The sequence below is a fragment of the Falco cherrug genome, chromosome 13 (genome assembly GCF_023634085.1).
Source record: "Falco cherrug isolate bFalChe1 chromosome 13, bFalChe1.pri, whole genome shotgun sequence".
In the NCBI taxonomy this organism is placed as follows: Eukaryota; Metazoa; Chordata; class Aves; order Falconiformes; family Falconidae; genus Falco; species Falco cherrug.
In genome coordinates this window covers 28,548,248-28,567,012 of record NC_073709.1, presented here as the reverse complement: position 1 = coordinate 28,567,012, position 18,765 = coordinate 28,548,248, and the positions used below count along the sequence as shown (strand labels likewise).

Here is an 18,765-nt window from a genome sequence, read left to right as displayed (position 1 = left end):
CAGTTGGAATTTAAACTAGTGGATAACACTCTCCGATGGCAACTGCAACTTTGTATCACAGTTAGCTGCTCCAATGTCAAGTTTTAATACTTTTTTTTTTAATTAGCGGAATTAAAAGGCTCCTTAGCAATTAATTTCTTTTGTGGATTCATTAGACAGAACTTGCTTCTGCAAACTTACTACCAATTGAATCTCTCTGGAAATTGGAAAAAAACAAATTCACAGTACAGGGAAACTTTTCAGGCATATTAAGAGTCAGGTTCTTCCTCTGGGCAGATCTCAATTTAAAAGGAACGTACCAATTGCTGTAATTGCATCTGCTGTTTATTGATACCACTGAAAAGACAGCAAATCAAACATACTTATTTGACAGTACAATTGATTAATATTTACCTACCAGCAACGGATCAGAGAAGTCTGGAAGATCTGGAACTAATATTCCAACCAGTGCACACACCACTATTAACACAGTACACATGCCCAGGACCACCACAGGCCAGTCAGCTATCAGCGCAGCGTAGCTACACGGAGAGGAGCAAAGAAAAAGATGTTACAGAAATAAGAGTTATAGACAAAACCAATCCATACTTCTCTAAAGAACCATGTTGAAGCACTGACCTGTTTTCTGTGTTATACTTACAGGAAATTAAGCTAGTTATCATAAATGGATAGAAACCATTTGGAAACGGTTTATTTCTACATCACTCTTTTTTTTAAATTAATCAAAAAAACCCCAACCAACCCACTTTCTATCAAATCTCCCTACTGAAACTTGGTATTCTTATACCAAAAAGCTTTTAATATCAGACTATTCTTTTTCCCCTCGTGATTCTGACAAAAATGCAGGCTTTATCTTAGATTTCCTTTGTACTGCTACAATGGTGAATAACTACGGGCTAGTGAAATAGATATTTCTGTTGTTTAGTACATGTTCAGTATTTAAAACTGCCATAGCAATAATCTACATTAAAAATGTGGGGGAAAAAGCATATGTGAAGTGAAAACTGTTGTTTAAGACTAAACACAATTTTTAAAATATAAATACTCTTTCCTTAACTTTATACTTAACTTTTGGCATGGATATTATCCATGGTTGGGGACCACAAGAAAATAGATGCTTTGTTAAAAAATGTAATGATAGAAAACATCACAGTTCTTCTTCAAAAGCTTAAGCTTTTTTGAGAAAAATACCAAACAGAGGAAGAATCAATTTTGAAGTAGAAGCCCAAAGAAAACATCTCCTCTATATTTAAAATGGTCATTAAAAAAATACTCAAACCCTATATACTAATGATCCATAAAATCTGCTGTAAATTCAAAGGTGCAAGGGAGTTATGACATAATACACAAAGGCTAAACAATTAATGCTGATTAGTCTCAGTATAACACACATCCTTGGATTTTAACTTCTAGTTCATTCTGGATTTTAAAAGTGCAAAAATTTTTATATGCAGATCTAATTTTCATCCTTTTTATAAAATATTTTTATTTTTGTTAAATTGTCAGAAAATTATCAGAAAATAAAATGAAACCCGGACACCTTAGTTTCTTACTAATTTTTCTTACAGTAAAGATTTGAATACACAGAGTTTATGTTTCAAAGGCAACACTGTCTAATCTTGAGAGCAAATAAGAGTACAGAAAGTCCCATAAAGTTTAAGCAGCATGAGAAAAATAATTATAGGCTATGAATCATTCCATACCAATAGTCTCCGTTACAGACCAAATATTGATCAAGAAGATCCAAACTCTTATTTTCCTCCTCAACTTACGTGCAACATAACATGAACATTTATAGCAGAGTGCAACTTTACTTATTTCTACCGTCTTAAAGATTACGGTTCTTCTTGCGTTTCAGAGCAACTCGTCACCTAATCACAATTCAATTATCTGCTCTACAGAAATTTTCTGTCCCATTGCTAAGAAGGGAGGTAATGATACTCAGGTCCACACTCCAGCAACAGCCTTCCCATTTTCTAGCTGTAAAATAAACAGCAGTGAGCAAGCTTACTGCTGACTTTCCATAGCATGGGGAAATAGGTATGTCTAGGGGGTCTACGTACAGCTTTAAGGAGCAAGGAAATCCAAAGCACCGGGTGTATCCCAACTTCCCTCTAGGTAAATGGGGAATAATTCTTACACTCTCACACAAGAAAAAAAGCAATCTGAAGTGTAAGGTTTTATTAAAGTGACTCACAAAGGGGCAGCTTGCCAAATGAGCAATTGTACAAAGTAGAAGGGAAGTAAATGACCTAATAGAATTGTCCTATTTTTAGGACTAAATGATTTCATAAACACCAAGCTAGATTGACTAGCTATTACAGACATTTGCTCTGAAGCCATAAAAATTAGACCTGAAAAATTTATTTTCTTATTCATCAGTAGTGCCAGATTGACCACTTTGACATGTTGTCTCTACACTTCCATTCTCAGCTGAGCAGCTCTTAAATTGGTTAAATGCTTCAGTCACCAGCTGTAAAAGAACTATGTCCCAGGTGAAGTGTTTATCATGTTAATAAGCCACATAGAGAAAAGAGTAAGTGTTTGTTTACATCTGCAAATCTGTCCTGCTTCTAGATTCACATACTGAAATCCAGATAAGCAAAGCTGACCTGGGCTGGAACACCAAAAAGGACTAACTGTGCTACATTTTGATTTTATTTGTCTGAGCATCATTTGGTGCTGCACTAAAGGACTAGTTTCAAGCAAGTTGCCCCAAGACCTCAGATGCTTTCTTCAAAAGGAGAAGGTAAAAAAGCTAGTGTTTACTTTTCATTTCCATTTTAATCTACAGCATAAACGGGTGGATAGTGTTAAACTTTACAATTCAGCACCTATATGCAGACATACCCAGGTTGAACTGCTATCCAGTCTCACATAAAGAGACTGAAACATACAACATAGAGTTTCCATGAAGAGGTCACTACGAGCAATAGGTACTTGTGTGACTGAATTCATATTAACACACAGGTTTATGTAACAACAGCCACTTAGCAAACAGGCCTCTTCCTTACTGAAACCAAATCCTAAAGGTGGATTACGTTGTTAATGATTTGAGATGGTTTCTTGTTGCTATTACTGATGCAGTAACAGTTGCTCTGTTGTTTTCTATGACCCTGCCATTTTTCAGAGCATATACAGTCCAAATTTAGTGTTCCCGATTGCATAAGGTTTCTGGTTTTAGGAAGAAGAAAAGATCATTATGATGACATTTTCTGAACTTTTCTGTCAGGTTGTTGTATCATTGTTGATGATATAACCAAGCTACTTCTCACAATAACCCTTAATCAAGAAGGTAGGTACCAAGTTGCAGAGATTTTATGCTTGTGCAGACAGTGTACATACACACAACGAAAACGGCATGGGGTTGTAATAAAAAAATGCCATCAAATATATGAAAACAAGGAACATGGAAATCTGCATAAGATTTTAAAATTCTGGACCAGTATTTATGGAGAAACTAGTTGCCTCTCCATAAACAGAGTATGTGAGTTTGGCCACCTTCTGTGGTCTACCTCCTTCCTGCTCCTCCAGGTTTCATAGACATGTCATTAAGTATGCTAAAGAGTTGTCCCTGGCTCTGTCTTTCAGTATTTATTTAGGAAGCCATTTTAGATCCAGTCTTCTAAACGTTTGAACTTGCTGATGCCTCCACAGTCTCCTGTGGCAGTTACAGAAATTCACAACCCACTGCATAAAGAAATATCTTTTTTCTTTTAAAATGTGCTTTAATTTGCTTGTCTACTATTTTTCTTGAGTATTCCGTACTCTTGCATTATATGGGGAGGCACAGCTTTGCCACCAACTGATTGCATTTATGATTCTGCAAACCTCATGTGTGACAGTACTAGACCTTACCTTTTTGGTAACTTGAATGGTCTGGCTGGCCTGGAAGGAGGGGAAAAAAAGAGAGTAATTGAAAATATATGAAATATACATGCATGTGCAAATTTGTTTAATTCTTCCCATACATGGATAAGCAAAATTACAAAAATTATATATTTTAGAATATGAATAATCTTAAAAGGCATACAATCATATTCAATTGAGTCTTTGCAAACAAGTAATTCAGAGAATAATTACAGCTACAAAGACAGCTGGATTTTCAAAAGTGGAATTTTATGCAGCTGATTTTTGGGATTATTATTCCAGAAGCTTTTCCAGTTTTCAACAAGAGACCAAATAAACTAACATGATAAAAAATCAGTACCACTGAAAATCATTACAAAGTTTGCATGTGATGAGAACAGACAACCAAAACATCGTGTTCTGACATTGCAATTCACAAACCTTAACCACCAGTCGTAATTCCGTTACAAAAAAACCTAACTTTGGCCATAAATTTTATCTTGCCATAACACCAGAAACAGAATGACAGGAGGTTCCTATATAGAATAACTTTTCTATGCAAGTTTTTGTTATTTATTAAAATATCTAATATAAACAATATTACTTTGATGAGGAGATAGCAAACCCACATGCAAATTATTCTTATCTGCTGCTTTTCAGTGAGCACTGCATTTTGTTTACTGGATCAGTAAATTTCACATAAATTCCACTTTTTTAAAAAATCCCATGAAGAATCTGCAAGTCCTTTCAAGACTTTCCTGTCTATGAATGCGACATAGAATCACACAAAAGATGTAACCATACTACACCTTCAGTTAGGTTATGGACTTACTTTACTTTTACCACCAAGGACATACTTAACATTACCTCTTTAAAAAGGCAAAGAAACAATGAGTTAAGAAACAGCTGCTTGCATAAAATAGATCACTCAATATTTCCACACTGAGGTCTCTGAAGGAGATGTGCATGCTCTCGCACCGCTGGAGAAACAGTTTAAACTTCAGACTCCTTGCAGAGTTTCACAAAAGTTTGAAGTTTAATTCAGTGCTGAGAAATGAGATCTGCTGTCCTTTAAACATAAGAATCGACATACTGGGATGAAATTCTTGTCCAGGAGAACCAAAATGTTCTGGCATAATCATATCAAGGTAGCTGCAACCATGCCTGCACTGGGTGTGAGTACTCTTAGACTGTATCCATTTCTAACTCAGAGCAACTATAAAGGGGAAATAATCCATGTAAAATTGAGCCTCTGAAACAGAATGCTTTGTTACACTGAACAAACAGTACAACCCAATGCAAATCAGCTCTTAACACAGCAACAGGCCATACTCAAAGCACTGCTAGCTAACATGACAGCAAAAGGGTGATGAAAACATAATTGACAGCACAGAATAATATAATGGTGACCATTCCTATTACCCCTTTCCTTGACAGGGAGGATGAAAAAACAAATTAAACTCGCAAAGCTAAACACTCATGCTGAGCCCTCTTTTACTCTTCATCTTCATTCACGGTGTGTCTCAAGCAATATAGCACAATTATAACTATGATGGAACATTCCATCAAGAAATATAAAGCTATTATATCTATATCCTCAAGAAATACAAAACCATTTTAATTTAACTGTTTTAAGTAATCAGAATTGTATAAAAGCAAATTTCTATCAGCTGTAATTCACTGCTGTCTGGAAATGCCCCAACCCAATAAAGCAGTAGAGTCGCTAACTGGGGCATGCCTGTAGGTAGTACATAGTAAAAATTGCTCCTTGCAGCCATGAGAAAGCTGGAGGAAAAGGAGTAGTAAAACAAAATAACTGATCTGCAGCTGCAGTAAGTCAAAAGATTAAGGAAATGTACAGACAAGGATCTTCTGTTAAATCCAGCCACAAAAATTAAGATGAAATTTATGAAACGTCACCAACCTTCAGACTGCAGTCCAAGATACATAAATCTGACTTTCAGAGGAACTGAACATACCCAATTTCACAACTGATGCCAAAAACTTCTGGTACCACCACAACAACAGACTCATCAGTAGCTAAAATGTACAGAAACCCAAATAAACTGAAATTACTTTGCAACAGTAAGTTGCCTGAGGCTGAAAAGAAGTTGTGGCAGGCTCAGGGGACTGCTCGCCATCCTATCTGCAGCCTCAACCACTGAACCAACTTCTCTTGATTAGACAGCGAGTCCTGTTTTCATCTGTGTCATAACAAACCCTACCATGAGCAACAACATCATACAACTATTTCGCATACCCAAGGACAATTAGTATAAGCTTTGTAATTACGCTGACTTGTACAAAGGTTTATATGAGGATTCCAGTTTATATTGGCAGACAAACTTGCCTTCCAGACTTTGTCAATTTTAGTACGCACTTTTTTTTAAAAAGTTAATCTACATGGTTGGAGAAACAAAAACAAAAACAGGTGTTTTAATTGAGAATTAACCCCCATAGAGGCAACTCTTCCTCTGCATGGGCTGCCAGCACTGCTATCCACATCATCCATCACGCTGTACGACTGTTCCCATGATCGCCATGACTCTGTGAAGGATTAGCTGGTTCACCCGGGGCACCATGTCCGCATCACTGTGCACTCCCCCCAGATACGATGGTTTGCTCAGACAGCGAGGTACAGAACCTCATCTGAAGTTCTCAAAAAGCTGGCAAGACAAACATTTTCTGGGAAGGCCCGACGTGTAATCGGTAACGCTCTGGGGATGATGCAGGTAGCTTCTCAATGGATCTTCTTGTACACACTTACTCTTTCCACAGCTCTCCCAACCCCTTCTGCATGCAAAATCTTAGTAGATGGGTATGTTTTAAATCTCTCTTCAAGCTTTACTCTTTCGATCATGTAACTGTAGGGCAACACAGATTTTCTCAATGGAACGTTAAAATTTTAGATAGACCTTCAAAAAATTAACTTTGCCTAATCTGGTTTACACAAAAGGGGTAAAACATATCAACACAGCCATCCCTTATTCTCCCCCTTTCCAAGCAAAACCAAACTACATTTCCCTCTGTTTCCTCCACCTGCAAAATATATTCAGTGCTGAACAAATGATGATGATTAAGCTCTTCAAAGTTAGGGAGGGTTAAAGGTCACACCTGCCATCAAACTGTTTTGTTTCAAAAAGCATGCATTAAAAAAACCTGTGTACACCCGGGTGAATTCCAGCAGTGTAACCAATCCCTTGCAGCTGTTGTGATGGCTCTATTATATTGGTCAATAGGAAAAGTTATCCCTGAAATTTATGCCTAAAAAATTCTTTAGTTATGCCCTAAAATACAGAAATGCATGGCAAAACCAGATCTTTCCCACTTAATTAATGCTGCTGTATCTAATTTTTGAAGTATTACATTTTCATTTAAGTGACACCACTAACCTCTAAAATAAGTCTAGACAAAAAAAAAAATCCTCATCAGTTTTCATGAGAAAGAAATGGTGAATTCCATTATTTTGCTGGGACAAAAGCCAAGCTGATCTGTGTATTAAATTACCTCCGTACTTAGTTCTCACAGGTTTGATAGCAGAAAGTGACAATTGCAGTTGTTTGTGACGAGACTAGCACAACCAAGTTATTACATAAATTACAGTCACTGATTAAAATCTAACACATACTATGCACCAAGGGGGAGAAGGGAAAGGGGAAGAAAAGGACGGGCTCTATTCTACCACCACTTACTGCAATCCTCAGCACCTATTCAACAGATGATTTACTTCATCCTGTCCTTTCCTAATGGTGAATTTAGGTTCAGCATCATACAATTAGGAACGACATAAAGATATACAAATTGGTTAAAAACCCCAGATGTTTCTCAAATGAAATACATTTGATTGACCAGCATCCATCTGTGCAACATGGTGAAAAGGAGGAGTGGTGTTTTTAGAAAGTGTTGGTATAATATCTGAAAGTTTACTGTAGGAAGTAACAAGAGTATCAGCAGGATGGATCACGGCACCAGCTTGGACTGGATGACTACAGCTCTAACATTCACCTCTCCAGCCTAAATAAACACAACCTCAGCATTTCAACCAGTATTTTGAACAGTGAGGTAACAGAAAACGTTCGTGCCTTGGCACATATACCAACTGGAATGGGGGCAGTTCACACGTACACAAAAATGTTATTGCTTTATGTATTTTTCAGTCCGAGAATGACAATGACTCGTGCTCTAGCTTCCTGAAGGGTGGCATGGCATGCCACTCAGCCCCATCCTGCTTCAGGTTCCCAGCGAAACCAAAACTTCCTTTCAGTTACAGCACTGAATGAGTTTTCTCATGAAAGTTAAATAGATTGGCATGGGTGTAACAGGGAGGGCAGTTTGGTCCTAATTTCAAGAGTCACAATGGAAAGCTTTTGGGAATCATAAGTATTACTAAATCCAGTCCTATGAACTTCATGTCACCTGTACATTACAATCACCTGGACAAAACAACGCTTCACAAACATGTTACTCAGCTTGGGACCATTCCAAGCCAAGTTAACACTTAATAATAATACTATGGATGGTTTACTGCCTTTGCAGTATATTTGTTTCATGAGTCTAATGCATTTCAGGGGAATAAAACCCTGAATGTGTCAGAGGACAATAAAACTATCTAGATATTCCAAAACATTCTTTTGCAGTCTTTCTTCACAAACCTCAGTCGTGAGAAAGGTATCAATTTAAGTAACCCCCTTTGCCTCGCACCACAAGGAATCAATGCTAGCTGCTTCCTGAGCAGGTGCAAGAAACCCTGTAGAAGATAGCCATGAAACAGAAAATTAGGAAAACAGGCTGTGTTTTGAAGAGAGTTTTCTGTTGTACAGCAGCCAGCCTTTTAGAAAAGTATTAGTAGCTATCAATCAGCTAAAAGGTTGAAAGAATACTAATATGATTTTGAACAGGATTCCTGCCTTCAATGATAGTAATTATTATTTTTTTAACATCAGTTTAAAAGCATCAATACATTTCAAAACGTATGTTTGTACTAACTTATCCAAACAATACCTTATTAAAATATTTTACATTCTTATTATAATTCTGGGTATTTCCCTGGCTAAACATTTGATTTCTGATTTATTTCATGCCACTTAGATGGAATTATTTTCTATTCCAGAGCATGCAGATGTAGAGACTGGAGCTTGGATGTAGAAGGGCTTTTCCGCTTACCTCCTTAGAGGAACAACAAACCAGTTAGAATTTGAGCTAAAATTAACACCTGTGGTGCTACCACCCTGACATGGGGCACTAGGAGGCACTGCCTGGGATTGTTACATCCTTTTCTAAGGCATAAGGAAACAACCGACAGTATCACGGATAAATCTGGAATTGCCAGTACAGGTGCTTCTCCTGTGTTTCATTCCAGGGGAGCAGAAGGTGCACTCTCAGCAGCAATACCCAGCTGACTCTGACGCTTTGCTTCAGCTGAGCTAGCTTCCAGCCTTGGTTGCAAGGTACCACCTCCCAGCTGGAGCCAGCACTAACTGAGGAAGCATTTAGTGAGAAGCACTCAGCCTTGCCTGCCACCAAACAGTTTACTATGAACCACCAGCTGACTGGACTAGAAGCATCTCAAAAAGGTATGGACCAGTCTTTGCAACCACTTTCCCTACTTCACTGAAGGAACTGGTCTTGGATGAGGAAGTACTGACTTGATAAATGTGATCTCTTAGCAAATCCAGCTGAGATCATATCCAAACATCAGTGAGCATGGAACAGTGACAGCCAACCATAATTTCAGGGCTCAAACCCAGACACGAGTGTAGCACGGAAATGGTTCCTGACAGAAACTTGACAGATTAGGAAAAACCTCAATGTTCCAAACAACCATTCAGAGAAAACTAACTGGTCAGGTGGCTGGTGACCTTAATTTTGGCACTGAGCTGCACAATATTCGAAAAATAAATGTATAGCTTACAATTACTTATCATAAAGCAGCTGTCACAGAGATTTAAAGCAATCACCAATAGTGTTGCAGGTAACGCAGAAGCAATCGTGACAACTGGTCTAGCAAAACAGGGTCCAGAATAAATGAAAATTGTAGACACTGCAGTAGATCTGTAACACCTTCACTTTCTGGCAGTATGGACAAACACGAACAGTCTTCCATAACCTTAATTCTACTTTCCTCATGCATTCTTATGAGGGATGAATTATTTCTCTTGATACAAATAACATCACGTTCATAAAAATACATAGCGTATTTTTGAAAGTGTACTCTTTAGGTCACAGATTATATCTTCTTTTTGAAGCACTCTGTACACCACAGACATCTAAACATACTAATAAAAAATTATTAAAAAGCCAATAGCAGAAAAACTAATTCTTCCCTCTTTCTTTTCATATAAAAAAAAAAAAAATCACTTGAAGGAAAAATGTTAACTTACAATAAAAAGCTGAACTTACTGGGGAAAAAAAACCCCAAACAAATCAATATAAAGATTCTCCTGTCCAAGGATCATGAGGTGTTTAACCTCCATGCTTTACTCTGCCAGAGGGAAAGTATTCCCTTTGTTGGTAGATCTGGTTACAAGAAGTGATAAAACATAGCTTTTTGTCATTATTACTCAAGGATATATATGTCACTCAAGGATAAGCTAAATCCCTGCAGGACAGAATGAGATATGCATCATATTGTACATCTTGCATTAGAACATACAATACAAACTAAATCCCTGCAGAGGAAGAAAATCCTCATGTTTGCAGAATGTCACTGACCCGTGAGAACAATTTGAATTGCTCTTAAATATCAAGCTAGCTTTTGCTGCTGTATCAGACATAACACCTATGTGCTTTTTCATTTTAACAATCACTAGAACCACTCAGAAAACAAATCCAACAGATTAAGTTGCCAAACAACTTTTTACAAGCCTCCAAATTTAATTTTTTGCTATGATGCAGTTTTCCTTGACTCCAATAATAAGTTCTCCCTTAGATGTTTTTTAAACATGTAGTTTATTGTATTTGTCTGCACTTAGCTTGTTTACATCTATAAAGGAAGAATACGACAACCCACAACAGAAGGATGTTGTAAAGATGACAGAGAATTCAGTTTTCTGCTAAGTTGCTTTTTTTTAAGGTTTTATTGAAACCAACAAAAATGCAAAGAATTTTCATGTTCTTTCCCACATGAAGTGTCAAGGAACAATCCAAAAGGATTTTTTTTTAATCTCTAGATCATCAGGGTGAGATGATCTCCAACTAACTAATATTTCATCCCATTAAAAAGCGTGAAATCTCAATGCTGCAGTTTTGCTTAACCTTATACTTCCAAACTATTTCTGCTACTATTATTCTTTTGCATAAAATTAAGCAAAATGAAAGTTTTGTAGTAGAGACACCAAAAATCAATATGCTATTTGGCAACTGTATTATAGACATCAATTCACATTTTTATTGTTGAGATATCAAGCTTTATAAAGGTTCTTGTCTGCTCTTCTTGTAGTCTCACCTACCTCTTCAGTTCCAACTGAGATCTGTTCTGTTCACAGCCAGTATGAGCAAATAACATTGCCTTTCTGCAAGGAATGCAATTGTAGGGAAGTTTTTAATAAGAAAATCACTGAGTGATTCTTGCTCTCTCTCACCTAAATTCAGCATAAAAAGTGTATGCTTTACTGACCTACAGCATACACGCTGGGTAAAACCAGACAGCTTGAACACCAGTGGCAAACCGTATATACTTAAAACCAAGGTTTTGCTCACTTCCTTTCTGCTTTGAAATCAATATAAAATTTAATAACCTACTTTGAAAAAGTAACGAGTAACTTTGACATCTCCCAGTCACAAACTTCTGGCTCATGCCACCATACAAGAGGAAACTATGTTTCCATTAATTCAGCAGAGATGGGAAAAGGTCAATGTAATCATATTGACATCCTATACATCTGTATTTTCAGTTGGAAGTTACTTGGAGAAGTTTAGCACCAGAGCTGGAAGGAACATCCTATGAAAAGCAGCTAGGGACTTTGGCCTTGTCTAGTTTGGAGGAAAGGAGGCTGAGGGGCGACCTCATCATGCTCTACAGCTTCCTGAGGAAGGGAAGTGGAGAGGGAGGTGCTGCTCTCTTCTCCTGGGGATCCAGCCATAGGACACATGGGAATGGTTCAAAGCTGCACCAGGAGAGGTTTGGAGCAGACATTAGGAAACATTACTGAGAGGGTGGTCAAACACTGGAACAGACTTCCTAGAGAGGTGGTCAATGCCCCTAAGCCTGTCAGTGTTTAACAGGCATTTGGAAAATGCCCATAACATGCCTTAACTCGGTCAAGCCCTGAGCTGGTCAGGCAGTTGGACTAGACGATCGTTGTAGGTCCTTTCCAACTGGAAGTCTCTTCTATCCCAGTACAATTTGTTATATGCCCAAATTAAAACTTCAATAAATGTATAACATACAGATGACTTGCAACTGAAATGCTCCTATAAACATCTCCAAGGTTTGAGGTTTGTTGAGGGTTTTTCCTCCTCTTTTCCTCATTGCTCCATGTGGATGGCATACACGCAGAAGCCTAGGATTTACTTAAGTCTTCAGTTTAAGGTTCCTTTGAAACTCATTTTCGCAATACTGGTTCCTAATGCCTTCCCTCTTTCATCTTCAACAACTGACTAAATATTATCAACTACTAGGAAAGCTGGCTCTTTTCCTTAATAGCGTCTACTTGGTTCCCTTGAACAGGAATTAAATCATCTTCTCTGTAGGAAAATCTGACAGCATATGAAGGAGCCAAGTAATATACACCCTAGAAATATTTTTCTTGTATTCTTCTTTCCCTAATGAGCGTAGCCACTTTTAAACACAGTTCTCAAGCTGTCAATAAGAAAACTGCCATCAAACATAAACTGGATTGTCCCAGATTTAAATGGCAGATTTTACACATAATTTAAAGTACACGCTTCTTCAAAAAGTTTAATTGAAGCTATATATAAATATATGTATATTTCTTTAACTTCTGAAGCACTAAGGGCAGGACCACATAGAGCACTGTTTGGCAAGTTAAACAAAAGTTCTGAACTATTCAAGACAATAAAAAAGGCTTAGTAAAATACCACCATGAATCATTATTTGAAAACAAGCCAACAGCTAATTTGGAGCAGACTAATATTATTTCAAGATCCTTCACAAGTCTAAAACCATTAGTCTTTTTTCTTTTCTTGGTAATTACAGTGAAATTAATAGATACGTTCTGGGATTTAAATGATGACTAGAGTAGTTTTCAGCATTTTTACTGGCAAAAAGTTCCTTCCTTAGAAATATTTTATTTCAAAGCAGGTTTTATTACACTTCCCAGTTGAATGGAGCAATGCAAGGTCATGGTCACATCTTGTATTTCTCTGACAGACAGGAAATTAACATGACCCAAGAAATCACAACATACACACAAGAAAAACTCCATCCCACGCTACCAAAGAAAATGAAAGAGATGTACAAGAGCACCTATTTTTATCAAGGTATTTCTCCACAAAGACTGAAATCCGTGTTTTTATTAGCCATTAATGATTGACAGTAAGCATATGCAAGTTTGACTCTGGAGTAGGGAGACTTCAGGCTGTCACATATCACGCTTCAACTGGTACATGCTTCAGTCTTCCTTCCTGTGCAGATGTAAGAGTTTGTGAATGTAAGTCACCAGGGGGTTCATTTTTGCTCTCAGAAAACCTCCTTTGACCAGAGAGCTTTTTTGAAGATAGATTACAATAATTTCTCCAGATTATCAGACTGAGTACAGGGACAAATGCTAGTTTTTATCTTTATATGTATCCGACCTCTTGCAGCAAGTGAAAATACTATTATTAAGCAATTTTGTTCTGAATTTCTCATTTCTAAATTTTAAAAGCAAAGTATTTCACTTTGAACATGCATTTTGCTGTTGAGCTGCTGTTCCGATGTCTGTGCATTTAGTCACTTAGAATGTAATAATTTTTTTAATTATATAAACTGTATGTATATTCAACACAATTAAAAGATTTAAAGGGATTTAGCAAGCAATTATACTAAGAAGGCTCTTTAGCATATGCTGACACAAATGAAAAACTGTACATATATAATGCAACACCAGCTTCTGTATGTCCTGAGATTAAATTTGTTGTTTGCTCAGTAAGAAGCAAGCAAAAAAAGGGAATATTTACTGAAGATTTAAAGGCTTTCAGTATTGTAACTAAGACTCAAAAAAAGCACTGCAAGATTAAACAGATTTAATATAGTCAAAGCTGTTCAGCAAAAAGTTAGCAAAGTTCACACATTTGACTGAATGAACTAAACATCCTACAAACTGGAAATGGAACGCAAGAATTTTGTGAGGAGGTATCCCATTAACATCACAGAAAATACTGTAAAAGTGGGAGAAGTGATGTATGCAGATTTGCTAGTCCAGTACATTCATCTATTTATGATGATATTAAAAAACCCAAACCCAAACTTATTTCCTAATAGATGAGCCAGGCTATCTGAAGTATGATCAGGATTTCTACCTGTACCTTCCCTTACTTGTACTAATCTGTTAGTGGCACCATCTCATTTCTATTTTGCATTGACGGTCAAAGCTTTAAGATAAATTATTTTTTTTTTATTCAGCAGATATCGTGGCAGAAATCTCAGTGTAGCAAAATTAATGCCAAATTGCTCAGGTGCCCTCTGTATTTCCCTCTTGCATTGTGTTTGGGGTTTTTTGTTTTGTTTTACTGTTCAGGCACCACTGACTATAATTAAAAGCATGTACATCAATTATTACTTACTAGGAGATGAAGACAACATTGAAATCATCAGAGAGGAAAGACAAGTGATTCTGGAAAGAGCTAGAGAGACAGAGAATTATAGTAACTTACAAACGGCTTTCCAAAGTCTATGTTCCTCTTTCTGCACTTTCCCCCCCATCACGAAGAAGACTGAAAACTTTTAAGTAGCAATACCCAAATCTTTCAAAGCCCACCTCTTTAAGAGTGCTGAAGATGAGGTCACTTGGCCATGTGTAGTTTATAATTTTGCTTTTTGTTGTCTAGTGTTTTCTTGTTTCACATTTGAACCTTACTACAACCTATTAATTTAAAAGTGCATGAGAACAACTATACGCGGTCAAAGCATTCCAATAAACCGCCATCATTCTTGTTGTTCAGCCATGATTATTTTTCCTAATTACCTGTACTTAAGCGCTCAGTTTTAAAAGTCATCTCAAAAACCACACCAATTACTCCTTTTCAGGAATGAACACAGCTGATGCTGGTTTTCCAGTCAATTTAGTACAAAAGAAAGGACCCATGTTTTTTACCATGTCCCTCACATTATCAGCTTTACATCTTCCGAAGACTACAGTTCAAAGGCCCAGCAGATTGCTAGTTAAGTACTAGCTCTTCTGTTCAAGGAAAGGTGAGAGACACAGGGCATGGGAAATTCATCTTCAAGCACACACAGAATCTGGAGCTTCTAAATGGCAGAGACTAAAGGTCAAAATATGGCCAAGGCTGGTACTCAGCTGCACTCAGACCAGAGCAGGAACCTTCAAAGTCCCTTTTTCCTATTGCTTCAAAAAAATGCTTGCTTCAAAGCAATCGGAAGTCTAGACAAATACTAATGCTTAATTAGTACAATTAAAAGCCTGCAAAAATCCCTTGGATTGCCTGATGAATAAGGGAAATTTTTTTTAAGTGCACTTAATATTTTTCTAGGCATGTTATTTGTAATTTGGTCAGCCACTGAATTATAAATGGCTTTTTTTATTTGTATCCTGGTCTCTGTGTGTCAGCTCTTTGCTTTCAGCTCTGTGCAAGGGCAATAGCAAGTGCAGCATGTTGTCTGCATAGCCAACAATGCATAATAATCATCATGGGAAGGGTAATGAATTAATAAAACCAGAATAAACCTCTTAAGGTATCACACTCAGGGATAATGTAAGACAAAGTAAAAATTAGTCAAATGAGTAAAAATGAGAAAGCACAGCTCAAATTACTGACTGCCATGAAAAATTATTTCTGAGAAAAAAAACCAGACCCGGCTCATTTGTTTGATCACAGGGAGAGCTCTTCCTCCACACATGCACGAAAGAGAATCTCACATTTGGGCTCAGATTCGGAAGGATGCACGAGACTGCTACACATTCCCTTTCCTTTTCTCAACTCCATCAAGGCTCCCAAGTATACCATGGGGCTATTAATGCTGGAACAGGAAAAGCAGCATCTAGTTTGTGGTTCCCATGTGCCTCTAGCCTCTTCATTCGGGAAGCCATTGGATAAAGGATTCCTATTTTAGCACGGAATAAATGGCTTAAATGAGAATAAAGTCAGAATTTGCACTGTTTCCATACAAATTACCAACACACAGGAACTCCTGATCTACAGAACAAATCAAGATGTTTGGAACATCCTGAACGCTACATGAAATGATGGTAACAGCTTTTGCCTTTTAGTGGCTAAAGGTGGATAAAAAGTTTCAGAAACAACCTTCAAAAATCTGACCTAAAGGATTTTTTTTAAAGATATCTATTTTTAATCTTCCTAGGAGGAGTAAGCCTCTTTTATTACATTATAACGCAGTATATGCATAAGTATTTTGTACAAAAAACATTAGTACACATTCCATATAAAAAGCAAAAACAAAAGTATCTTTTTAATGCATCAAATACAGCAGAAGCTAACAACTTCCAAAATGGAAAAATATTTATATAGATGGAAAACACTCCATTTAAAAAACTCCATGTAGGAGTTCTTGTGAACAGTTAATGTTGCTGAAATGAGAATATTTGAAAATATTGTATAGACATGTATACGTATAATCAGCTCGGCAAGCCATGCAGAATGTACTAGATAACAATTATCCTTTTCCTGGAATTCAAGCAGGGAGCTGTTTCATAACAAAGTCTTGTTATTAAGACTGGTATTTGGCAAACATTCCCTTGCTTTTTGAAAAAACAAGAGCTTTTTATTTCTTTCTGCTTCTAATCTTTATGCCAAGTAACTAGAAGGAAAATATAAAATGGGTAAGAGGCAGCTATAATGTTCTATCCTCACTTCACAGCTTTTTCATTTTTATAAATCTCCTTTTTAAAGTATTAATTAAAAGTGTAAGTATTCAAATATATCCACAATACTGTTTAAACAGTGTGTGGCACAGAACATTCTGAGATACAGCAGAACTCAGAATCCCAGGACTGTCACATAAATCTGCAATGCCAAAACAGTTCAAAAGACAGCTTAAATATAACTGAAAGGAAGATGTACAGCAAGTCTGGAGGTATTAACGCTTTACCAGTTTCCTGACTCTGAAGTACCATGGTTTTTGCCTTAAGCTTAAAATATAAATTGGCCTAGCAAGCAAAAATTTTGAATCCAGCAGTTCAAACTATCCAAGCTTTGGGAGCTAAAACCTCCATACTAGCCTGGTAAGGGATGAGGAGTAATTTACATATATCCCGAAGTCTTAAATTTTAAGCAGATTAATGACTCTGTGAGGCTTTAAAACTGATTTTCTTTTCATGTTCTAGCTTGAGACAACTGCACAGTCATGCAAAGATCATCTTACATGTCTTTTTATCTCGTCTTTTTTACCAGAGATAATTCAAACACTTTTCAGAACTGTTCTCTACTTACCTGCTTTAGTCAAAAGCATTAAGACTGTAGTCTTGAAATGTAAATAATGGTAGGTGATATAGAGCAGGTCTGCTCCAAGCAAAGAGTACTTGTATGGATTTATTGGTTCAATATTGCAGAAGCTCAAGAACTACACGCACTGGCAATTTGGCACAGTTTCCTTATCAGCAGTAACATCAGCTCTTTTGCAGCTCTCTAACCTCTTCTCCCCAACCTTTTGTTTCCAAGTCGACAGACCTCAGCTTTCCAAATTGTATCACCAAAGAGAGATTCCAAAAGGAATAGCATCAAGATTAGCAAGGATACTGATAACTTTTAACTGGTGTTTTCCTATTCAAAAGTTCACATACAAGTCTGAAAGAAGCAATTCAATTTGGTACCAGAGACAAGAGCCATGCACAGCACTGTTACCCCATGCCTTCCACAACCCTGAGACAACTTACTGAATGATCTCTGCACGTTCTTCCTCTTCTGCTCCTATTTACATGCACACATTCCTATATAAAGAATAGATTTTGAACAATACCAGGAATGATTTAAAGAGTTTTCTGGTTTTACACTTATTTATTGTAGCTTTTAGTTCTGCTAGAGTATGCAACCCTTCATTATTTATTTTATCCTACTTTCATTGCACTACACATGCTGCTGGGCTGTATAGTTTTACTCTTACCTAGTGACTCCTAACTTGATGCTTCCAGTTGTCAAGCATCACTCTTTGTGCTTCTTCCACTTCTTCAGATTAACAGCCCTACTTGGCGGTTCTTCTTCATTTCTACTGACTACTTGGTGAAGGTTGCTGACTATTACAGAAGTAGATGGCAGCAAAGGAAAGGCAATAACTACCCACCACCCAAGTGGCCCTAAGCCCCACAGGTATCTTGAGATACATAAGTGCATTCAGACAAAAAGGGTTACTTCAACATGAGTCCTCCAAAGGGGCAGGGTAGAAAAAAAAGTCTTCCAATAATACCTGAAATGAAAAACTAAGCATAACACGCTCCAAACAGGTAAGTTTGGAAACTGTTTGTCAGAAAGCAAATCAAGCCCCCAGATAATCACATTCTGATATGGAGATGGCTGGAATTTCCCAAGGAGTGTCTTTGTGGTCAAGATACTATGCCCACTAAAAAGAGGTATGGACATGTTTGAATGAACTAAGTCTTAAGTATATACACAAAATACCATGAAAAACTTTGCTCAAGATCTTCCAGCCTCAGAAAAATATCTAAAAATCATCAGAATCATTATGACCAACAGTGGACCTATTTTACCTACTTTTACAACAGATTTTTTTGCCATAATCATATTGTACACCACCAACCACTAAAAATATTTTCTTTTCTGCTA

General features: G+C 37.0%; 1 protein-coding gene across 3 annotated transcripts in view; it reads right to left on the bottom strand.

The window, feature by feature from the left end:
* DISP1 (dispatched RND transporter family member 1) overlaps positions 1-18,765 on the bottom strand; it is a 92,202-nt gene that overhangs the window by 12,400 nt on the left and 61,037 nt on the right. For all 3 annotated transcript variants that reach the window (XM_055725554.1, XM_055725555.1, XM_005433967.4), the window contains exons 3-4: positions 3,859-3,888; positions 398-521 (exon numbers count right to left, since the gene is read on the bottom strand). In XM_055725554.1, coding sequence (XP_055581529.1) covers positions 398-521; positions 3,859-3,888 — 154 coding nt within the window. The remainder of the gene's footprint in view (positions 1-397; positions 522-3,858; positions 3,889-18,765) is intronic.